Here is a 24,546-nt window from a genome sequence, read left to right on the forward strand (position 1 = left end):
GCTTAGCCCGACAGGTGTTCCGAGTTCGTGCTGAGCACAACGTTTGGAGGCTTCCGCCATCCTTTGCCATTGAGGCAATGTGTCTTGATACTTTAGCTTAATTTTATGGCTTGTTAGACTTAGACCTCCTATTTCCTCTTGTAACAAAAAAAAAAAAAATATGCTACCAATATCAAATCTAATTCAAATATACAAGATATGTAAGACTCTATCTATTCTTATTCAAGTCCAAACATCACACCACTTAACAACAACTCATATTTCTTCCCTTTTATCAAAACGCAGCACCTGTTTGCGTTTTGCACTCGCCGGAAGTCCCAATGACGAGCGCGGCGCGTTCCGACGGAGCCTCGCCGCCGAACGAGGAGGTCGAGTGGGAGATGCGTCCCGGCGGCATGTTCGTGCAGAAACGCGAAGCAGGCGACGGACCCATGATCAATATCAGTGTCACTCATGGTTCTTCCCACCACGAGGTTTACCTCCCAGTTCAATCAACTTTCTGTGAGTCTCTCTTCTCTGTTCAATCTAATTTGTTGGTTTTGTAGGTTAATTTGAATGATGGGTTTTGGTTTTTTTTTGCTTATTTTGTTGTTGTTGTTATTGTGGTGTTTTGCTTGGTTGATCGATGGATTCAAGGTGATTTTGTGATGAGAAAATGGAGTTGTTAAAATTTGTGAAGTGAGGAATAATCTGATCAAGGTTTTTGATTGCGGTTAATTGATATTGCAGAAAATAGCAGACAAATACTGCTGATGCTGCCACAATTGCAGCTATGACAGGTTTGCACTATATAGTTGTACTTGTGGTTGCAATCGCGGTGGTGCATTGTGATTTAAAACCTTGAATCTGATGGAATGAATACACCATCAAGGACTTCACTAGTGTCACCATCAAGGACACTCACTATATTTGGGATTAGTTACTCTTCATGATTGAAATTTGGTTTGCTGTTATTGTTTTGGTGAATGCATACACGGTGTAAGTAGTTCGTTTAGTGTGGAATTTATGTTGGTGGGGAATTCCAATGGGTAAGGAATTTTGGGTGCTGAGTTGGTTTATTGGAGGGTGGTGTCATTTTTTTATGATTGAGTTTGCACCAATGCATTTGATTTCCCGGGAGGGAGGAGGATAAATCATAAGGGCCTTATTATGACATTGACAACAAAAAACTGTTGTGAGAAGAAGGGAACAAGCAAAATCTTTTGACTTAGGCATTATAAATTTTGAAAATACACGCCGATTTTGCTCTATCTTTATTAATGATTTATTATATTGGGTTCTAATAAACACAGTTGATATCAACATTGACTGTATGATGTCAGAATATTAGACGATTATGCTGGTAAACTGTAAATTGCACAGACCTTAAGCAAATAACGTGATTTTATTTCACAATATAACCCTGGCGTTGATTGTTTCCTCATCTGGAATGTGTTTGGGGAAACTAATGATTGTCTCAGAAGTTTCAGCTTATTCGTAGGGTATGCTTTAGAAGATATTATGTTGTTATTGGTATGTGTCTCAACCTTAACTTGTTCTTTATTAACAGGGGATATTAAGAAACTGCTTGCACACAAAACTGGTTTAAAGCCTGAAGAGCAGAGGCTCTTCTTTAGAGGGGAAGAAAAGGAAAACGAAGAGCATTTTCCCGTGGAAGGTGTGAAGGACAAGTCAGAACTTTTGCTTTTGGAGGATGGTGCTAGTAAAGAAAGGAAACTTGAGGAACTTAGAAAACACAACAAAATGTTAAAAGCTACTGAAGCTATTGCTGGAGTCAGAGCAGAGGTGGACATGCTCTCTGAGAGGGTCAGTCTTTCTTTCCCATATTATTGTTCCCTATAGAAACACTGGAATTTTGGAACTAGTGAATGAAGATATAACTGATTCTAATTTTGCAGGTTTCTGCATTGGAAGTTGCTGTGGATGGAGGGACCAAGGTTTCTGACAAGGAGTTTGTTGTGTCGACAGAGTTGCTTATGAGGCAATTGCTGACACTGGATGGTATTGAGGCTGAAGGGGAAGCAAAATTGCAGAGAAAAGCCGAGGTAGTTTTTTATGCTGTTAGAATTGCAAACTTAAATCGTCTGTTAATTGTGTTTAATTTCCTACCAATATCCCTAGTTTTGGTAACTCATGGACAAAACGACTTCTCCCAGTTTTATTTTGCAAATTGTAAAGCAGCACCTGGGATTATGGGTTAGGAGTTTCGTTCAATGTTTCTCTTTAGGTCAGTTTTCATTGATGCAATATGGCTCAATATTGATGTGCCCGCCGCATAGGTATCGGAACTTTGTTTTCTAAAATCAGATTGGGTCCATGCATGTGAGATATTTTATCTCGGGCAATTGATACGCTAGATTAGAGAGCTAGGACTGAATGATGATGACATATCACATATCAAATAATTTTTATGTCAGCTTAGAAAATAATGCATGTCCTTAAAAGATTCTTCCCTGTGCATTTTTTAAATGAAGCTTTTTGAACTTCTGATGCAATTTCGATTTTCCACCCCTTGTGAGTAAAATTTCTCAGATAGCATATCTTTTAATAAAATCTTTACCAGAATACTGTGTTAGTATGATTTAGTAGTTGTTCCTTCTGTGGTTCTGAAAGTTTATTTTTGAAAATTGGAAGGGCTGTTGCTGTTCCAGTAACTAGACTTTTGTCCTCAGGGATTGAGGTATTTGAAGTGGCTTGGGGAAGAGCATAATATTTGGCGATGTTAATGGGTTGTTTTAGGAATGATTATGCCTTGTTGAACTCATGCTTTCAACCCTTTAAGTTCATTGCATGTTGGGTTTCACAATTCGCACAGAAGCCAAGTCACGTATAGCTTAATAGCTACTCTCTATAGATTTTCCCCACAAGTGATTATTACTTTTTAGGCTTCCTTCCGCGGAGCTGAACACACTAAGATTCATTATCAAGAATCTGATTTTGAAAGAGATATAGTGGCGTTTGTTCAACCTTGTCTACCTTTTCCTCCAAGCTTATCACTATGGGTTGCTGTAATGTCTATTACCATGTTAAATTGGAGCTGTTCATCATAATATTACTGCTTTTGTTCCTTGTCACATTTTCAGATCACTTACCATTGTTTTTTTCTGTAAACTAGACCCCACTATACATTTTCAATATCACCATGAATTATGTCTAGTTCGTGTCTTTATGTATGTTAGAGTCTTGGAAAAAAAATCTATTTCTTTGTAGAAAATTTTGTCAACATTCCTTTTACTATTTTCCATATTATAGTTGTGGACTTCGTAATTTAGTAATCATCAATTGTTGCACTATCTTAGAAGGCCTGAACTTCATCTTTTTCACCTGCCAACAGGTGCGTCGTGTGCAGAACTTAGTGGATACGTTAGATTCTCTGAAGGCAAGGAACTCCAATCCATTTAGCAACATTGGTAAAGCTGTCTCAGTAACAACCCAATGGGAGACCTTTGATTCTGGAATGGGAAGTTTGAATGCCCCCACCTCAAATTCATCTTCTAAAATGTAACTCAAGATTAGGAGCGGTTTGATTAGCTCAGAAATTGCTGTGTGACGTTCAATTGTAAAGCATGTTCAACACCATATTTTTGGTCCTTGATTCTTTATTCAAGGTTCATTTTTATATTTTGCTTTCGAGAACGTATCTGTAAGCTATTTGACTGCCACAGGAGACACACTTTAAAGTCTGAATTAGGGACAGGAAAATGGAGGTGCATAATCTAGATATTCCTATACACAAATATTTTCAAGGAATCACGAATCCATTTATTCTCAGTACTGATCTTGCATGATAGTATCCCAAATTTTTACATGTAGTCACACTTTTTTTAATTAACTGTGGGCAGCCTCAATAAAATCGTATGAATAATTTTAGTTAGTGTTAAGATATTTTGGCACCCAAAACACAAGTTGCATATATAAGATTTTTAATGACATTTTGAATTGTAAAAGGAAAAAGCTTCTAGAGGCCTCTTATGTTTTATGTCTTGCATAAATAAATACTAAGAGTTTGTTGGTATGCTGTATAATATAAATTATGAGGCTCCTTTGATATGTTGTATTAGATTAAAAAGATTTTTTCTATACTAACTTTATAATAAAATGTGATTCTACAAATTTTTTGATAGTGAAATGTATTTATACAACACTTTTGTCATATAAGAGGTTAACAACATAACTAACATATAACAAATAGCATTGACCAAAAAAAAAAAAAAAAAAAAAAAAAAAACATATAACAAATAGTAAAATAACTCTCATCAGACTCCACAAACATGACTCGGGTTTCAAATTATGATCCGCAACTGCAATTGTGGCCGCAACGTAACCAGTTTAGGAGTCCTTACATCGGCGCCAAGACCACAATTTTGGATGCATCATCTCGCATTAGTTGGCAATTTCGCAATGCACCAACAACTGTGGCTGTGATCGCAATTTAAAGTTCTGGTATGACTAGAGGAACAAAAGCATTACCTTACTGATCTTAAATGAAACTTTCCTTCATGAAAATTAAAAATCTTCCTTGACTAGAGGAACCAAAAATTTGAAACTTTCCTTAATGAATATTACAAATCTTCCTAAAGCAATGACATAATCATCAAATTTGCTAATCACATCATGTATAGATCAACTTTACACATATGTGTGAGCATAGCAGCAGCTCACTCACAAAACAAGCACAGTCTCTCTTTGACTCATAAATTTATAGTCACACCTCTTGCACCGTTAACATAAGGTGACACTCCATGGCCAGTGGTTATGGAACCATGTCTTGTTGGGTCAAATTTTTCCCCATCACCCCAAAGGGCATAAGCTTCCTCGCCGTGGACAGCGTCATCTCCGATTTCAAGCTGCTCGTCTGGCATCCTCAATGGTATGAACAATTGTATGACAAGGAGAATGATAGTGGTGGAGACCAAGTTCCATCCAATGACAAACAAGGCTGCAACCAGTTGCTTCACGAACTGCACACCACCATCTCCACCATAGAATGCGCCTCTTGAGTTTGTCACTGGCAATAATAGTCTGCAAAGTGCTGGTTCTGCTAAGAGTCCTGTGAGGAGGCCACCCAAAAGGCCAGCCACAGCATGTGTGTGGAATACACCAAGGGTGTCATCTACCTGAATATAACGAAAATCAAAACATCGCCAGGACAAATATTGCTAAGCAAATTAAATTAGACACTACCATAATAATTCTACATAATGAACGGTTCAATATTTGTTCAACTTTTACCGCATGTGATCTATTATATATTCGAGTCAACACTATTACATCTGAAAATACTAAATCGTTTTATAACTATATATAGAAAGTCTTAGGCTGCTTCAACATACAAGATTGTAAGGCAATCCTTACTCATCACCTCCTCCCCCAAAATCAGGAGGATGAATATTCATCTCTAATATCATACCCCACCTTAAAAATAAGAAAACAAATCAAAGTGGGCAAAAAGAGACAAAAGAGTTTGGGACCAGTCAATCAACGGATGACCTAGTGGGGTTTTGGTCAGTTTTGCTTTGATTTTATTTATCAAATTCTATGATTAGATGAGAGAATTCACAATCATGTACATATGTACCTAAACGTTATGCTTATCATGGACAAATTGAACCAGTGATGTGAAAGAGAAATTCCAACCTTTTGTAGCAGGCTTGACTTTTTATGCAGGATCATCATGGTAAACCATGGAATGCTACCAGCTGCTATTCCCATCACTATAGCTGCCCACGATTGCACAAGCCCTGCAAGTTGCAGCCCCACCTTTCATATTAATTGTCAACAAAGACGGCAACTATGGTCATTAATTATAATGAAATCATTATTACAAACAAAGAAATCATTAATTATAAATATAGTGTTTGCTTTTTCAGGAGAATTGTTACTATCTGTTATCCAACTATGAACTATCAGAATCCAGAAACCGGAATTAATTAATGCTCTTATATGCTTTGCTTATTAAATTATTTTTACTTAAAATGAAATTGATCGATTTATGTGTACATATTTTTTTTGAAAGATATGTGCACATTTTTAAATTAGTTCAATATTCAGTTCTAGTTTCCTGAATGTATAAAATCAAAATTTAGAATATGCTATAATTTGCATCAATGTTTTTGAAGATTTATTTTCCGATGTAAAAAAATGTTTTTAAAGATTTTTGTCGATTTCTGTTACAGTTAATTTTGGAATTTCTTAAGAGACACTTTTTAGAGAGATTTATATCTTTTACCACACCGAGTAAAATATGCTTGTAGCACAACCTTATCATATAGTGGCATCAAATTTAAGCTTTAGTGCTTTTTTGTTGTTGAAACCTAGTACTAATACTAAGGTATCTTTTATCTATTTAAAGTATGAAATATTATAATTGATACTTGATCAGTGACATAAGTTTGCATTTATCTATATCTATGGTTAAATCTTATAATCTACTTATCAGTCTGAGTAGCTTTTTTGTTTTTTCCATAACTACTTCACTTGAAAATGTGAAAATGGATCATGTTTCCATATGAAAAACGAAATCAGTATTACTTTTTCAAAACCATTTTCCCATAAATGTCTCTTTGTGATGAATTAAACAAGTCAGTAACACAAGAATTTTTTTTATCATTTAAATAGACATAAAATGTGATTAAGGACTAAGATCAATCAATTTTTGTATACATACCTGCCCCTGGGGTGATGCATACAAGTCCGGTCATCATGCCCTGAACTGCTCCGATCACCGACGGTCTCCCGAAGAAGATGACATCCAGACAAGTCCACACAAGGAGGCTCGTGGCGGCAGAAACGTTCGTGTTCAACACCGCAAGTGAAGCTGCACGGTTTGCTGCGTATGGTGCTCCGCCATTGAACCCTGACCACCCCATCCACAGCAACCCTGCACCTGCAAGCATCAGCAGAATATTGTTTGGTGGGAACCTCTCCCTATCACTCTTCACTCTTGGCCCAACCTGCACAGTTTGTTGCCACCACAATCAGATCAAATAAAGTTATCATACCATATATGAGAGTTCGTTAAGATCAGCTTCTCTTTTGTCAAAATCAATTCTCACGCAAAAACTACTCACATTTTTCTCAGAATTGATTCTTGAGTTAGAATCAATTAAACAAGAATTTCTAAACATGTACTGAATGAATTAGCAAGAGCGAGTAGTTTTGGTACAAAGAGTACTCGCTTTTCTAATTTATGGAGTACATTTTAGAACTTTTGAACAGATTGATCAGTAAACACCAATTGGTTGTGATTGAACTTTTGAATTGTGATCAACAAATTGCAACCATATTATTTCTATATTGAAGAGTTTTGCAAATGAATTGCAAATTTGCAACCATAATTTCAATTACTGTTATTAGTATCTTTCTTAAGCATTTGTTCTGAAAATCAATAAACAATTACAATATATCAGGCTGCAGGTACAACTGGGAAAAAATGAGCAATGTTTGAAAACTCTTTCAAAGTTGATTCTAAAATCAGAATCAATTATTGGAAGGAACTTGGGTGTAAAGTTTCTGAGTTAATTCTAATGTAAGAAAAACTAATCCAAAGATTCTTGTACAGACATGAACAATAGGGTTGTGAAGGAAATGGAAGTTTAGAATCTTGCTGAAGTATTTCTTATGAAAATCAACAATATCAGGGGTCCAGGTACTCAAAAGAAAGAAGAAAAAAAAACAGAACATTTAGATCCTATGGCAACCCCATGAGCAAAAGAAGGGTACCTTTAAGTGCATATTTGGAAAATTATTCTAAATCTAAAATCAATTTTCAATAGAATTTCTATGAGTAACTTCTGAATGACAGAATTGATTTTGAAGAACCAAAATCTGATCCAAAAATCTTCTATATCAAAATTTGACAAAGGGATTTAATTTGAAAGAATTAATAGAAGTTCTGCATACCCAATAAGCAGCAGTGAAGCCAGCAATCCCAGAAGAGAGGTGAATAACATAGCCACCAGAGTAATCAATAACACCCCAGTGGTAAAGAAACCCACCACCCCACAAACTAAAAGCACCCACAGTGTATGAAAAAATAAGCCAGAGAGGCACAAAAGCCATCCAAGCCTTAATATTCATCCTCCCAAGCACAGACCCAGCAAGCAAAATCATAGTAATAGCAGCAAAGGTAAACTGAAAGTACACTAGAGACGCCATCGGAAAAAACGGTTCTTCCGTTGATGTCTCTAGTGTACCATTCTTATAAAAGTGTGTGCTCTCAGGAACTTTGGCCTGTCTTATCAGAAACTTCTGGCCTAGTGCAGGTGCACCTTTACCCCAGAAAGGTAGAAGTTCTTCTCCAAAGGCCATGCGGTAACCGACAAGGACCCAGCAAATGAGAACTGCGGCGAAGGCGTAGAGAGCCATGAAAGCTGAGTTCACTGCCCATTTCTTCTTCACTATGCTTGCATAGAGGATCACAAGGCCTGGCATGCTTTGGAGGCCTACGAGGGTAGATGCTGTCATCTGCCATGCGTTGTCTCCTTTGTTTAGCCAGTATGGGGCGGCTGGAAGGTGCTCTTGGTATGCTGTGGGAAGAGACATGGCTGATGGCTTCCTTAACCAAGTTTGGTTCAGGTTTTGGTCTTTACAGTTGTGAAAATTTGGGTGTGAATTGAAGAGTTATGTATGTGCTAGTTGTTTGTCCTCAATTCTCCAATCACTTTGTGCTAGTGTGGGTTGGTAATCATAGCATATATATATCTTCATGAAATCATCTGTAGACATCATCCATCCGTACAGAGTAGATATTTAACAAATACTTAGATAAGCAGTCAGTCAGTCAGATGAGATGAGATGAGAAAGAAAGCGAAGCGCGGGTAAAAATTATATGCTACATGTAATAATTATGAAAAGAGTAAGTTTTACGCGTGCCCTATTTGTATGTTCAAGTAACATTACTCGTATCTTTAAGAGTGAATTGTCAAATCGGTTATTTAAAAAATTTGTCATTACAAGGTTAGTTCATGTGAGAAGGAAATGAGTATGAAAATTCCTAAATATATAATATATCCCTTAAGTTAGTTTCTAGATTAGATTTTGTACACTAGCTCGTCTGATGTTTTACTAACCAATAGCTTTTTAAAACGTATTTGATTCTTTAGAGACTAGTATATCAATGAAAAAAAAATTATTTTCAGGAGCAAGTTGTTCATGCAGTAGTCAGCAAACATGAGATTTTTTTCATCTCCCAAATGTGTCTTTACTCTTACTCTTTTAGAGGGCAGGAGTAATTCTGCCCAAGAAATTGTTTAAGTAAAAACTCATGTTATATTATATATATGTATATAACATTTTCACGATTAGAACTTGTATAATCACGTTTGACTAACTAATTTACCTACCAACATCTTGTTGGCTCTTGAACACGAGTTTGAACACAGGGATACTCGGTTTGTTTGAATCTTTCGAAGCTTCGTGTAAACTGTCGTGTTGGATTCTTAGAAGTTGAAGAAATATTTTAACTCAAGATAAAGGCAGAGTCTCTTTGAAAAACTTTTGACTTTTTGGTTGAAGAGGACAGGGTTGGTTATAGTATGCACAAGAGGGTTGGGATTGCTGACGAAAACAGGGGTGTGAAAGCGTGACGAAGTTGCTGTAATTGGTGGGTCTAAGACAGAGTGGAATAAATCTGAATCTAGAAACTGAATCATATAATATTTTTTAGTTGAGTGTATCAACCACTAACCGCAGTTTATTAATCATCACCTCATCCCATTCTCAGCAAAGTGATAAATGACTAGTCCTAAGATCATTTATATTTCCATAAACGAGATCGAACCGAGCTAATCACCATGTTACACCCAATAATTCAAATAATATCTATGCTTAGAAAATTAACACACATTGGGGGCACTATAATTATTTCCCAGAACGACATTAATTAATATTACTAAAAAGGGTGGGGCACCCTACAAATATAAAAAGATATAGTATAGTCCTATTTTGTGGTGTACATTGATTGCTCATAATAAGTAGATGAAAAGATTTTTTGATACTATAATTCTAACACCTACTACTATGGTGACATGTCCGATCCGTGAATACGGATAGTTAGGACTCATAAATGTTGCGGAGAGGTCGTAAGCTTGGGACGGTAGGTAGCCATAGTCAATGTACAAGGGTAGAATTGTGGTCTAAGCATGTGACAAATTTACAATTGCAACTAGCAAGAACCTATACAGAGGACATCCGTCAAATATTAAGAAATCAAAGATGTTTATTGATTATGAATATGAAAGTTTAGGATAAAAAGGATGAGTTCAAAAATAGATGGTTAATAAAAAGCCAAAGGATGAATTAATATCTGGCAGTAGCATGATGTGACTTAAGTTGGATATGTCAAAAATGTATGAAGAGTTGAGTGATCCTTCTTGAAAAGTTTGCTTGTACACATGGAGTTATGATGCATTGTGTTACTCTTATTCTAAATTGTATTTTGGCGGTTAATTTTTCTGTGATACATCATGGGAATCATCACAAAGTTCCCTGTTCTCCCTTAGAGCATCTTCAATTTGAGAGGGCAGTGACGGATCTAGGATCCGGGGTCAGGAGTTTTAAATTTTTCAAATGAACATATCAATATCTACTAACTTAAAATGCAAGGTGCAATTTCACTGTTCATGGTGCCACAATTTTTTTTTTGTTGCAGTTGTTAGATAGTTGGGCCTATTTCTTATTTGGGCTTCTTTGGTTGAATCATAGGTTCTGTTATTCTAAGAGCTCTGTGAAGGAAAATTTTACACCATCTGTTATTTCTCAGTTTTGAGCTTTTTTTGTTTTTAATTTTCCGCTACAATCCTTGGTTTTCATCTTCTTATGTATTGGATTTTGGTCTAATTTTCTATAATGAAGTGGGTACCGTTAAAGCACATATATTTCAAACAGTTTATCTCTTGGAGGCTGGCAAGAGATTTTATTAGACTTTAGTATTGTTGAAGTTGAGCAAATTAGATATTAGTATTGATTGGACTTCATCTTTATAATCATATCTTTCTTTTGGTTTCTTTTTGCCTGATTCTTCTTTTCTCTCTGTAAAGCTTTAGTTTTCTATCTCATTGAATATATTTGCTCAAGCTTATACGCTTACTTTCATGGATGCATCTAAGGAAAGTATGATTGTAGCATGGTGTTAGTTTTGCTTATGTTGTGTGCAGTAAAGGATTTAATTTGATTTTTCCTACTATTCCTCTGTTGCTCTTCTTCCTGTGTTGTTGTTCTTCATTTGAAAGCCAAAAGGGTTATTTATTTCTTGGTTGACTCATCAATTTCTCTATTTTGCGCAACAGAACTGAATCCCTGGGTTGTCAGGATGAAAGATGATCAGCCGTGGTTTTACAAACAAAATCCCTCAACTCTAAGGTTAGTTCATTCTCAAGATAGAAGCTGCATTTGCTCTTTAACATGTTTTGACTACTCATGCTAATAATGTACAGTTTTACAATTTGTTTCAGCTGTAGCGTTTCAATTACTCATGCTAATAACTGCAATGATGACATATTACTATCATGTGCTGTGATTGTCAACATTAAATTTAAATCATGGTCTAAATTTTGATTATTTTTCATGATTTATTGTAATTTATAGATTTATTATCCTCCAATGTTAAGTTTACTATCATGTGCTATTTTGTTTGTGTTTTTAACACCATACTAAGCCTCTTTATACTATGTATTTTGTGTACCTTTCTTTATTACTAATTTGATCTTTAGAAAAACTCGTCTTTATACTCTATTGAAATCTCAATATTTCATTCTACCCATACTATTATACCAATCTGATCTACTGTTGATTTTTAGTTGAAGTTGGAAACTACCAGCATACTTTAGCTTTTCCAAAACCGAAAGTTCTTGAAAAATCAAATTGAGTTACTTCTTTAGATATGTCCAATGTTTACATAGTATCATTTTGGGTTACTTCTTCAAACATGCTATGTATATATATAATGACTAGGTTTCTTATTTTTTTTTTTCAATTTCTTCTTGGTTTAAGATTGTCTCTGGCATGCTTTTCATGTGTTTTGTTTTTTGTTTTCTCATGTGTTTGGAATGGGTTTCAGGATATTCTCAGACATGAGACAACAGTAGAAGCTAAGGTTAAGAAGAATGTGTTGAAACATATGAGAGGCAGAAGACAGGGTTCTGAGAAAACAACAAGTGTGAGTAAATGGCTTGTCATGATGATGAAAATGGATGGCATCAATGTTTCTTTGTGCCACCTAAATAGCCTTTCTTTTCTTCATTTTTCTTTGGCAGAATCAAGTCCAATTCCATTTGAATCATGTTGTTGGCCAATTCATGCTAAGGAGTGATCAAAATGTTAATCATATATATCACCCTTAACTAGGCCATAAAGTGAAAGTTTGGGTTTTAATTTCGCTATTTAACTTCATGGTTTGCATAACAGGTGAATATGAATTTATTGAAGTCATAACTGAAGACAAGAATTATGCTGGTCGGTCTTGTGAGGCTCATAGTAGATATAGACTTCAGGTCCCAATTTGAGCTTGCAAGGCCTACATAGCACTACAAAGAATTGACAGACTCTCTCCAGTTATCTTTGTGGGGACTGAGAATAAACTCTGCAAGGTCATTTATTTTTGGAGTTTTTTTTTTACTGTTGAGCTCCATCATGAGTGATTGATCATCACAAATATTTTTCTTTTTGTCAAATGTACGCTTAGTGCAATCAAACAATCAGTACCTATTGTAGGTACTTATTTAGAATTTTAAGTATTCTGTGAACAAACAGAAACAGTGGCTGTTATCATCTGCATGATTGTAAATATGAATATTCTTCTCCAACTTGTGTTTCATTATATATCAGAGGATATGAAGTAGTTCCTTTAATAATTTAGCTTTGTCATCTTTTTACTATTTTGCTAGCTTGCCTTTTATGTCTGTTGTTCTTTATACAATTGCAAAAACTTTATTCTGTCTCTTGAAATTGCGATTTTATTTGTTAAGCCCCTCTATGTTGTTCATCTTATCGATTTATAAGTAAGCTAGGTCGTACTCATATTGTTGAAAGCATGTAAGAGTATATATTAAGTTGTTTTTGTTACATGATAAGTCTTTAGAAGTTGATATTCAACGGATGCTCCAACATTTTTAATGTTTCATATCGTAGTCACAGATGTATCTTTTATAATAGTCTATTTACATACATTTATGGTATGTCAAAGAACAACCATTTAAACGCATAAAATGAGCAGTGGTGATATGTGTATACACTAGAAGGATAAAAATGCGAACAAAGGAGTATAAACAGGTTCCGTGCATCGCACGGGTAAAATCCTAGTAGATATAATTAAAAACAACTTTAATATTTTAATACATAAAAAATTATACAAGTCATAGTTTGTGCAAATAGGTGGATCTTCAGTGCGAAACTTGGTCTACTAGCGTAATTTAAAATTTTCATATGGTTAAAAAAAAATTATATAGGGGAATAAGTGCAATTTTTTTTTTGAGGGGGTTCATCTGAACCAACCCCCTCAACATGAACTAGATCCGTCACTGGGAGGGGGTGACGTGGAGTTCTTAGTTCTTAAAAATAAGAACTAGTTTTTATATTTCTTATATAAGAAATTTTACTTTTTGAGGTCTTACTTCTTAACATAAAAAAATTAATTTATTTCTCTCATTCATCAACTCATTTAAATATAAATCAAAATTATAGTGAAATAAAAATATTAATATAATGGTTTTGTGGGACCAAATGAATAGTGTTAAGAACTAAAACTAAAAACACATGGTTAGAGTAAAATCTGCAAAAAGTTGCTTAAGCACATGTGACAGTATGGACCCACATAAATAGTGCTAAGAAAAAAGTCATCGATAATCTCAAAATTTGAAATTTTCGTATACCAATAACTTGGCGGACTTAAAAAGATTTAAATTTATTACCAACGGAAAAAACGTAAGTAATTTCAAATTTTGAAATTATCGTCTACCTATAATTTGGCAAACTATAAAAAATTTGAAAATTTATTACCGATGAAAAAAGCCATTTTTTAAATTTCAAAACTTGAAATTGTTCCCTTTGCATAACTTTGGCAGACTTTAAAAAGTTAGAAAATTTATTATCGACAGGAAAAATCGTCGGTAATTTCAAAATTTGAAATTGCCGCCTACTAATAACTTGGTCGTCTTAAAAAATTTGAAAATTTATTACCAACAGAAAAACTAATGGTAATTTCAATATTTGAAATGACCGCCTCCCAAAAACTTGGAAGACTTTAAGAAATTCAAAAAATAGTTATCGACGGCCAAAACTGTTAATAAAGTTTGAATATCCCAAAATTACCGTTGTTAAGCTACCAACAAATAAAACAGTTGATAACCTATAAAAACGAATTTGCATATCATAGTACTTTAATAATTTAAATTAAGTTTTTTTTTCTAATGTAAAATTTTATTGAAAGATAAAGCGACAATAAATAAATCTAGTCGAAAAAATACAAAAGAGACAAAAAAGATCTCCATTTAGGAATACCTAAAACAAAAACCAAAAGAGACACCATTGCCTCCACCAAAGCAAAATCCAACCCAAACAACAAAAATGAAAAGAAACCTCGAAGAAAAGAACCAAATTAGCAGATACCTTACACCCCACTATACGCGATGGGATGACACCCCTATAGATGCTTCACACATTCCTCAATTTCCTGCTCATAGTTCCGTTCCACATTATACCCAGTTCTTTGCTTTGAACCCACATCTGACTAGCTCTCGTCAAGACGTAATCAAGTGAATGCTCTTGAAGCCAAGTCATTAGGCTCTTCTTAGTACGTTAGCATCTGACAATTCTGGCACTGTTAAATTATTTGATATAGCAGCTTGAATCTCTTTTCTCCTTCTTCCTTGCATTACCTTTTTAGGACGTCTACATTTTCTTGCAGCACGAACCTTTACAGATCTAGGAATCTCTGCCAGAATTGAAGCGCGACGACCAACCTCCTCATGAAATAGCTGGACCTCTTGTTTTTTTGAAAGGCGCATATTATCACTAGTTTCAAACTCTGGCACACACACAGAGGCAGACCAAGCGAAAAAGAGTTTAAATGAGTAAAAACCACCCCAAGATGCTCTGCAAAAGGAACATTTGAAAGGACTAAAGCGACAACACTCCCGCTACCACCCTTATCGATAGCCGACATGATCTCAAATGAGAACCATCCATAAGACATGGAACAAGATCAATTCCCAACTCCAAGAAGCTTGAACTGTCACTCTGCCAATGATTCATGCCACCAAGCACAAGCGACATGAGAGCGAGACCCCCACCCATCGAATATGCACGAGCCTCCTCCAAACTCATATTGCTCATATTACATTTTTTGAATATTTTATTAACACTAATTTGTAATTTATAAGTTAGTTTCTCTATAAAATGGTATTTTTCCTGTATTTAAAGCTAGGGTGTTACAATAAATATTACCAATTAAACATGCCTCATTTAACCAATTAATTTTCACTAGTACAAGAATGAGCCTGAATTTTTAATGATATCCAGAACCTCCATGGAGCTCACCTTTTGCATGCATAGTAAGCCACAAGTTGTGTCATCGGCCTCTAACGCAACAAATCTCATGTTTGTCTCTTTTCCCCAACTTACCAAGAGCCTCATATGGTTGTTGTTTAATGGTTACTTGAATGATAACCAACTCTGGTTTCAATTTTTCAATCATTTTCTTCAAGATTCTTCTCTTTAATGAGCCCCTAATCCTCTAGCATTCCATGACCACCAGCTTCTGGCCATGGTCGTAGGAAGTTTTGCACGAGAGTGAGATAGGAAGCTGATCAGACAGCTCATTTATTGCGTCTTCTTCGGATCCTTTGAAAGAAGTTCTGCACTCCCCAAAGCTCAAACTTTGACTTACCCTATCTTCAATTGATTCGGAATGGGTAAACGACTTAGATTATTGAAGCTTGCACGCCCTAATCACTTTATCCACATCCCTAACATCTTCGTCGACATGACATTGAGATTGGGGCGAAGGGGGGAAACTCGTCTCAGGTTCCATTTCCTTTGACCTTTCACAATCTTTCTTTTCAAAGGCTTCCTTTTACATTTCTTACCCCTTAATTGGCCTTTGTATTATTATTGTCGCATCAAAATAATCATACACACACCTAAGCTTTTTAGGTTTGAAAGCTTTATTTCACAAGCCTATTAACAAGCAATCTTCCACTTCCTGTTCAGCCCCATTATCATTATGTTCCAATATTGGGCTTCTGCTTCTCTATAATAGAAGAAGCCCAATATCAAGATCCCCACTCCAAACCACACGATTCTCGTTATTATCATTTTTCTTGGGTGATGATAGTTTTCATCACAGTTTCTTGTTGTGGAACGACTTAATTAACGCCTTTGCTAGGGTTTCCAAAGCTGGTTGTGTCGTCACCCCCTTGGGGAATTCTCCTCCTCCACTAGGGTGGTTTTCCTCCTACTTGTTTAGGTGTTTCCCCTACATTAGGTGGGTTTCTACCACATTAGGTGGTTTATTACCCAAATAAGTGGGATTGTTTATTATTTCTCCTTTCTTTTGGTTACCACACCATCCTCCCTCTGACATTTGGCCACCTCCGTCCACCTTTTTTCCCCCTCATCACCAGATTGCGTTCATCACCGGTTTTGTAGTTAGCTACCAGGTCAGCAAATATCATCCAATTCACAACTCGACCCTCGACCTCCATACAACCAGGTGTGGCCATCAACCACCATCCATCACCCGAATTCACCATTACTCTCCTTTGGTCCTATGCTGCTATGCACTCCATCTCACTCCAGCATGCTTGCCCTCTTCTCTTCTTGGTTCATGCTTTGGTTGTGCTTCATGCGCACCATTTGTATGATGGTCTTGTTGCAGGTGAACTTATGCGGTTTGATAGAGCTGACTAGGAGTTTGCGTTCTAGTTGTGGTTATGTTTGATTTTACGTTCCTATTTAGAGGATGCTAATTTGTTATGTAATATGTATTAGTTGTGCTATGTTATATGTACTCACTCTCTCTCTCTAAGATTTGATAAGTGCTGTTTGACATAGCTTTTGGCTTAATCTTACCTATTGTTAAAATAAACATTTTTCTTCATTTGATTCCTCTAACAATTGAACCCTTGGGCTGTCCAAAAACAAATTCTTCAGCTCACCATTACGGCCCAGCCCACTTTATGTCCCCTGTCTACATATTGGACTAGTACAATATCCATTGCCAACGTCCCTTGTGAAAGGATCCATGGATTAAATCCACCATAATTTCCCTGGGTTGGAAAAATGTAGAGAAATAGTGCAAGTGAACCTTGCTACCATTCGAACAAAAAACAAAAAATCTAAGTCCTACCATTGAAGTCTGATATCGAGACCTTCAAAACTCAGTTGAGCTGTTGCCACTTGCCAGTGGGTAATTATTGGAGAGTTGCTGCACAGCACACCTTAAACTGGTCCACGTAGACACCAACCTTCATACAAGGACGTTCCACCTCATCCTATCTTTCGTCTAGGGACCCCATATACGTACATGTACTATAAAACAATAATTTATATATTTTGGGACACCATTTTTTCTTTCAATTCTTTTGATCTGTGTCCATTTTTAATCATATCACATTACATATATCACATCTATAACTAATCTTTGAATTTTTTTTTTGTCTCTCTCAAGTGATTTACCCCCATTGGGTGTAGAACTGTAGATGCACCAATCCCTTTCAACTCAATGGACCAAAAAACCTTGAAACTAAGCAATTAAGTCAACACTAAAATGCTCTTATTTAATTGATAAATAACTTGCACAGTGTGACAGTCACACAGAAACAGTTTTGTTTCATGAAAAAAGAATTATATGAACTCAAACCCAATGATCTATAGGAGGTGCACAAAAGCAACTTTGTTTTTGCTATTTAGTTTTTTAGTCACTGAACTTTCTCTGGTAGCTTTTTCATGGCTGAAGAAAACTAATAATATTGAGATCATGATTCTTAGCACCTAGCTAGTGCCAGTCTTTGATACACCAATTGTCATTCACTGTCCATATATGTAGAAAGAGACAAGGATAAAATATTATTGTGTCAGATAAGTGTAATAATTTGGTTACAATATATGCATGATTGACACACTAGTAACCAGTGTTCTCTATTTGATGTCTCATTCTCTGTCCTACGTCAATAGACCGCTCTTTTAAGTTTATAAGAGTCGTGCTAATGTCTATTTGACATAATTTTATTGATAGGACAAAGAAGGAAACAACAAATGGGGACAAAGGAATCGACTTTGGTACATCGTTGACAGGTACCTCAGGATCTCACTTAGAATATGTCTCATTCATCAAATACTCAGATCCAGAGCATTACTGGCGCGTTTTTTCCTTTGCTCCGTAGAAAAATCTGGTGTTTCTTTCAGCCTTCTGCTAAGATAAGAGGAGGTAGAGGATTGAGAAAACAAAGAGAGTGATAGGTTGCTATCAACTTTATGGTCCTCTATGCTTTCTTGGTTCCTTGAACTTAATTTAAGTGACAGATCTAAGTCAAGATCAATATCCGAAACCTTCCTTTTCAGGGTCTTTTCCACTGAATTTGCAGGCTTAGTAATAGGCATGAGCTCTTGTGCACTTGGCTTCACTTGGGGTGATGGATGGAGATCAATCTGACTCAAGCTTACTTGTGATCCATAGCTACCAAATGAGAGAAATTTATCTTGTAGTTCATGAACTTTAGTTGTTGATGGTTCACTGAAGTTGGAAGGATGCACTTGAAAAAGAGTACTATTAGTCCAATTGATGTTACTATTTATCCCATGGATACTCTCAATCATTCTTCCATGAAATTCAGCCATGGATTTATCTGCTGAACCTCGACCCATGAAAGGCCTATGTAGCATGTTCTCATACATGGCAAAAGAAGCATCCCCATATCCACACCTGTATAAATAAGAAAGAATAAATTCAATTGTGAAACTGAAAATGTTCAAGTATATGAATGACTTTCATAACAACCCATTACAGACATCCGTTTATCTTTTTTCTCGAAGGAAGTGTAACATTTGCTTGCACTTGTGCGAACAACAGATATCCAAAGATCAAATTGATGTATACCTATATGATGAACTTTGGCTTGGATTATAGCCTTGAAGCATGGGAAGTTGGCTAAGATTATAAACATTTCTGTCTCCACTTTCTACAAAAAAGCCTATGATCAGCCATTACTGTCATACATATAAACACAAATGTTCATTGTTCATCAAGAACCCATGAGCACAAACCCTAATCCCTAAATATTGATGGTAAGCTTTTTTTTTTTTTTTCTAACAAACTCTTCATATATTGATATCATAATTTCATTGATGGTAAGCTTATGAAACAAAGAAAACCTTGTTGTACCTTGACTAGTATCAGAAATCTTCTTGCTCCTGTACATCTGAAAAGGAAAAAAAAATGGGGAAAAAGAACTTAACCAAACTGATAAAGAAATTAGACAAACTTACTTGCTAAAACAAAAGAAAAGAAAATACAAATTTAGTTTGCAACTGTCCATATGATTTACCTGTAAATGACTCTTGACATGAGCAATGCTTAAACCCTTGATATTCATCAACTGAAGAACCAACTTTGGTGTTGCTCCTACACCCAAGAAAACAATTTAATCAATAAATAAATATAGCAAAAATTTCAAGGAAGGATATATCATTAATGTTCCCCATATAAAATTGAAATTTAGAAAAGCACAAACAAAATATGTGCATGTTTGGAAACTCATTTGAATACTACACTTAAATTGAAATCAGCGTGTGAAACTCACTCTCTTGTCCTCCAAGTCTTTGAACGGCATGGAGAAAGCGAAGATGAAGATCAGGGGTCCAACGTAGCCTCGGCAACTTGGATCTAACATAAGGCCTCACTGATCCCTTCTTGTCATTCTCTTCCACAGTGCTGTTGCTTGAGCTCCCTCCATTGTTGTTGGTGTTTTGCTTACTTTCATCTTCTTCACTCATTTCACAACCATCTTCCTTAGAAGGGCTTGTCTTGGAACATTCAGAATCATCTCTTTCTTCCACCCTCAAATCCATATCTACCTTCTTCCACTTTAATTTGGAGCTTCTACACTTGCCTTTGAAGACCAGAATTTGAAGAAAGACAAAAAAAACTGTGTACTCTATTTCCCTAGCTATATGTAAATCATTGGTGGAATCAAACCACTAATTCATAAAATGGAATAGTTTAGGAAACTCCTTGTTTCATTTACTTTCTCTTCTACTGTTCATCTTCTTCCATGAAAATCCTCGATTTCAGCAAATATTTCTACAGAGAGAGATGAGAAGTTCAAACCGTAGATTGATCTTCACAAATAATTTTGAAAAGCTAATCGTCTAGCTTTCTCTTTCTTCTCTCTGGCTTTCTCTCTCCTTTCAGCACTGTGCCTCTTTGAGATGGGTAAACGAATAATTTGGTTCTCATATCGTAAGCATGTTGGTGTATATTTTTAATATGCATGGACATCATGGAATGGAAGGAAAATACTTGATTATTTCATGTGAGGCCAAATTTTATGTACCAATTTGAATATCAAAACCTTTTTCTTTGTACCCAAAAAATTCTAATTAATAAGGTCTTTTTTATTACATAATTCATAATAAGTTAAAAGAATTTCTCTTGAATGAATTAGTTTTAGTGAATAAAAAGTATATTTTAAATAATATACTAAAAATTAGTAGTAAAATAGATTAATTTTTAACATGATCCAACATAAAATTACCAATCATATAAGTAAAGTGTGTGTGTATATATATATATATAGTCAGTGATAATATCCAATTGTTTATTTAAAAGAAAAATATCCAATTGTTTAGTTGGGATAGGAGAGCCGTACGTATATAATATACAATGGACAAAATAAAATAAAAAAACACGAGTTTGATTCTTCTCAATGATAAGAACACAAAGTTTTACCAAAATTAGAAAACTCAAAAATAAGCAACGAAACATTGCAATTTATACAAATAATGTTTTCTCCACACTACTATATATGACACTCATATCAAATCAAATCAAATCAAGTGAGAGATAGTTAGGAAGAAAAAAGAGAAATGAGAGATATAATAGTCCATAGATAATATGATAAGAAGAGAAAAATAAATAAAAAAGAAAAAATGTGTGAAAATGAGATAAAAAATGGTGTGCCGTGTGAATTTTTTTTATAGCAAAACTAACTCAGGAATGAATCAAAACTCAATTTATACGTCTCACTCTGAAAAATTCCAATGCTATCTGCGTGTGAAATATAAAAAATTAATTAAGCTCTTCTTCCTCTATTTCTAGTCTTCCGTGTGAATTTATCTACTAGTATTTTTTAATTAATTAACTTTCAAAGTCTATGTCTTTTATATAAAGTATTTTAATTCGAATAAGAAAAAAATATCAAAATATTATCATTAAAATTTAAGAAATTCTTTTATGATAAATATACATGAATAGATAATTTTATGAACAATGCTTTAGAAAAAAAAAGGATAATTTTATGAACAATTTCAATTTTTTTTTGCTCATCAATGGCTTCCCTATATTAGTTGAATAAAATATAATAATATGAAAAATGCCTTCTTTAATTTAGATTATACCTTTAAAAAAATTAAATTATAAATTCATTTGCCTTGAACTGTATTTTTGTTCTATTTGCTCTCAATTATTCGAATGAAAAATTGAAATTTTACCTATCATAGATGACTTTAATTCAAGTTGTTTTTTAGGCCTCCACGGGTGATCCCTTCATTGCCAGGACCACCATAAAAATTACTGTGATCATAGTTCCTTACAATGAAAATGAATATTTGATTTATTAAATAATATGTTATCATAGTGTTCTTATTCAAAATGATATGTTTATAATCATTTTTAATTTGTTCCACGTACCAAACCTAATAGAATTATCAATGTGTTATATTCCAATCATTTTGTAATTTATAACAATTTTATGGTACACACCAAACACTTGCTTATATGTCCCTGGACATACAAATAAATAGACAGTAAATCATATATGTAACTTGAACTTTAACATTAGTAACAACTCAATCACAATTTGTATTTCACTTTCAAGCTATTCGCATGGAATATTAAAATTAACTACAATCGTTTTCATAAATTAATGAGAATTTGGAATAACCAAAAAAATATTCAGGTGGGTACCACATATTCCATTGTAAATATTAATTACTAGCTGTATATGAAAAATGACAGTAAGAAATGCATGAATAATAGACAGCAGTGGTTATAAGTTATAACAGAGGAAGGGTTTTCAATAGATCACTGTGTATGAAATGTGATGCTGTGCTGTCACTGATGCAGACCCAAGCCTCTCAAAAAAGATAATATGAAATATTTATATATGCTCTTTCGTCGGGAATCACGGGCTTTGTTCCACTCCTTATATTATTTTGTTAAACTCTGTTTTCTTTCAATATTTTAGGTTCATTTTCATATTATTTCAGTTTTGTTTTGATTTGGTTTTTCAATGGGATGAAGGCAGAGATACCAACGTTTATTATTTGGCATAAAAATATGGTATGTCATCGGATTTCACTTGAAAATATTAAAAAAACCTACCCATATCCACCTTCTACGTACAATTACAATAATTTCAATTTCTTTTAATTATTTTGATTATTCATTTATGTTGTGAACTTTAAACTATAAAACCTAATAATTCATCTACAACGTGTACTTGCAATTTCTATGCGACAATTTTTGTCCACTAACTTTTATGAAATACCTGCGATACCTATATTTTGTGAATTGTGTCAATTTTTCAGTTTGTAATTGTTAAAAGTCACTTCAAATTACAAGTGTATGGTGTTCTAACGGTTCACAAAACTTTAGCATATACTTTTAATTTTTAATTTATTGTCAATGAAAAATCTATATATGAATAAAAATTCAAAGTAATGTCCCCCCCCCCCCCCTAAAAAGGGCAATGGATGAAAACAATATTTAACAACAAAAGTTTCCCTTTATAGACTACCTCATAAGTTCATGCCATATATACTTTCACATTGTTCTTTGGTTGAAACTTGAAAGAGAGAATGCATTTTAAGTGGTGATTGAGAGTACCTTTTTCATTCCCTCACTCGTGTGTAACCGTGTGGGCATCTTTGCATGCATGGATCGGGCATGACACATTTCAACAAAGGCCAACTTTACATCTCCTATCAATCACGAGTTTCATGATAATGGTAGGTTCTGCAACTCAACCAGCATATGCCAACTTAATTTATCATCGTGCATGGTAGCATGGGAGTTTATTCTCGTGGCCAACTACTAACAGATGGAATTCTAATATGATGACAATTTAATCCTGAAAATTTACAATTTGATGGAGGATCCATTTATTAATTCAATTCTCACTGTTATATATATCATTAATTAAGGTCATCTATGACCGGCCTATTTGAAATGTTTGGTTTCTTTCTTTCTGACAATATATTTCTCTCAGATAAAATGTAAATAACAATTCTCACATTAGTGGGTTGAAGAGAAGAACAATGATTTATAAGTGTTAGCGTTGGAGTCGAATTATGTTAAGGGTCACCACTCTCCTAGCTACCTGGGCCACTAACCCCATTTTGGGTCCAAATTAAATTAGGAATGGTAATTCTCTTTAGGTTAATGTTTAGCAAATGATAGTAAAATGAAAGATTTGAGAAAGAAATGATTTTTGATTGAGTATCATCCAATCGGAACAATAAAAATAATGTTTTAAAATCTGGAATGCATGTTGAACCGGTGAAGTCACCCATTCACGGTTCAATGACTTAGTCGTAGTCGAACCGTGCTAGAAGTGGTAATAATTAATTTACCACACCCACATTAAGTGTTTGACCTGCATTTGGGCCCAAAACCAAGAATGGTTTCTCTTGTCTTAACTAACCAAACTAGTCGATTCCTCACACATAAAAAGGTGAGTTGGGCTCCTGAGGATCATGACAGTGTGAAGGAGATATTTTCACAACGATGTGCACATCGTTTGACAAATATACGACAAAAAAGGCTTGGGTGAAAGGCAATATGCCTTCTTAGATTGTGAAGGATGTTAGGCAGGGACTTCAGGAGTATATATTGGGCTACAGACAAACACTTTTTAAAAATACTTGCGCAAAATAAAATGAATAGAGGATCGAAGAAGGGTAGAATGGTGCATACCTTAAGCAGCAAGTTACACATGTCGCTATGGATCTAGTAAGTTTATTTCCAATATAAATTTCGCAAGTGTAGTGTTGGAATATGAACTAAAGTGTAGTGTAAGATGAAAAATCGTACTGTTTTTTGTTTCCAAGAGAGGACCCTCCCCATTCTGACGAGCTCTTCTTGCAGAAGTGCAGGAAGAAATCTAGAGAGTCGATGGAGCCTAGAGTTGAGACTACAATGTAAGTATATATTTATAATGCGTCATATATTTTTCTCTGTCATTTTGTGCATATATGTTTATTTCCTAACTAACTTGTTTATGTATGCATAATATCAGAGTAACTACCATGATGAGCTAAAGAAGAAAAGAC

The 24,546-nt window shown here is 34.8% G+C and overlaps 2 protein-coding genes, 1 long non-coding RNA gene and 1 pseudogene across 3 annotated transcripts; 2 read left to right on the forward strand and 2 right to left on the reverse strand.

Annotated features, from left to right (window-relative positions):
* The first annotated feature begins 203 nt into the window (after window positions 1-203).
* Window positions 204-3,771, forward strand: LOC130727974 (BAG family molecular chaperone regulator 4-like). The gene is made up of 4 exons (XM_057579289.1): window positions 204-501; window positions 1,550-1,806; window positions 1,899-2,045; window positions 3,335-3,771. Exons 1-4 carry the CDS (start codon window positions 321-323, stop codon window positions 3,503-3,505), a joined length of 756 nt encoding a protein of 251 aa, XP_057435272.1. The 5' UTR covers window positions 204-320; the 3' UTR covers window positions 3,506-3,771.
* Window positions 3,772-4,475: 704 nt separating this feature from the next.
* On the reverse strand, window positions 4,476-8,689 carry LOC130727973 (ammonium transporter 2-like; annotated as a pseudogene).
* A 2,040-nt stretch (window positions 8,690-10,729) lies between these two features.
* LOC130732250 (uncharacterized) lies at window positions 10,730-12,798 on the forward strand. The gene is made up of 3 exons (XR_009016983.1): window positions 10,730-11,361; window positions 12,059-12,157; window positions 12,406-12,798. It is a non-coding gene; the product is annotated as an uncharacterized LOC130732250 (long non-coding RNA).
* A 5,256-nt stretch (window positions 12,799-18,054) lies between these two features.
* Window positions 18,055-20,450, reverse strand: LOC130727975 (myb family transcription factor MPH1). Its single transcript, XM_057579290.1, has 5 exons — window positions 19,797-20,450; window positions 19,542-19,618; window positions 19,379-19,415; window positions 19,094-19,175; window positions 18,055-18,919 (listed from the first exon to the last, which is right to left on the reverse strand). Exons 1-5 carry the CDS (start codon window positions 20,062-20,064, stop codon window positions 18,328-18,330), a joined length of 1,056 nt encoding a protein of 351 aa, XP_057435273.1. The 5' UTR covers window positions 20,065-20,450; the 3' UTR covers window positions 18,055-18,327.
* Between the last annotated feature and the right edge of the window lie 4,096 nt (window positions 20,451-24,546).

The sequence above is a fragment of the Lotus japonicus genome, chromosome 1, assembly GCF_012489685.1.
Source record: "Lotus japonicus ecotype B-129 chromosome 1, LjGifu_v1.2".
NCBI classification, from domain to species: domain Eukaryota; kingdom Viridiplantae; phylum Streptophyta; class Magnoliopsida; order Fabales; family Fabaceae; genus Lotus; species Lotus japonicus.

What these genes read in the sequence shown, in the direction of transcription:
- LOC130727975 (XM_057579290.1), bottom strand. Translation starts at nt 20,064, where the DNA reads ATGGATTTGAGGGTGGAAGAAAGAGATGATTCTGAATGTTCCAAGACA. An exon ending in ATGTCAAGAGTCATTTACAG is followed by an intron (nt 19,416 to 19,541) that starts GTAAATCATATG and finishes TTTCCTTTTCAG; the next exon opens with ATGTACAGGAGCAAGAAGAT. An exon ending in GATTTCTGATACTAGTCAAG is followed by an intron (nt 19,176 to 19,378) that starts GTACAACAAGGT and finishes GCTTTTTTGTAG; the next exon opens with AAAGTGGAGACAGAAATGTT.
- LOC130727974 (XM_057579289.1), top strand. Translation starts at nt 321, where the DNA reads ATGACGAGCGCGGCGCGTTCCGACGGAGCCTCGCCGCCGAACGAGGAG. An exon ending in TGGACATGCTCTCTGAGAGG is followed by an intron (nt 1,807 to 1,898) that starts GTCAGTCTTTCT and finishes CTAATTTTGCAG; the next exon opens with GTTTCTGCATTGGAAGTTGC. An exon ending in AATTGCAGAGAAAAGCCGAG is followed by an intron (nt 2,046 to 3,334) that starts GTAGTTTTTTAT and finishes ACCTGCCAACAG; the next exon opens with GTGCGTCGTGTGCAGAACTT.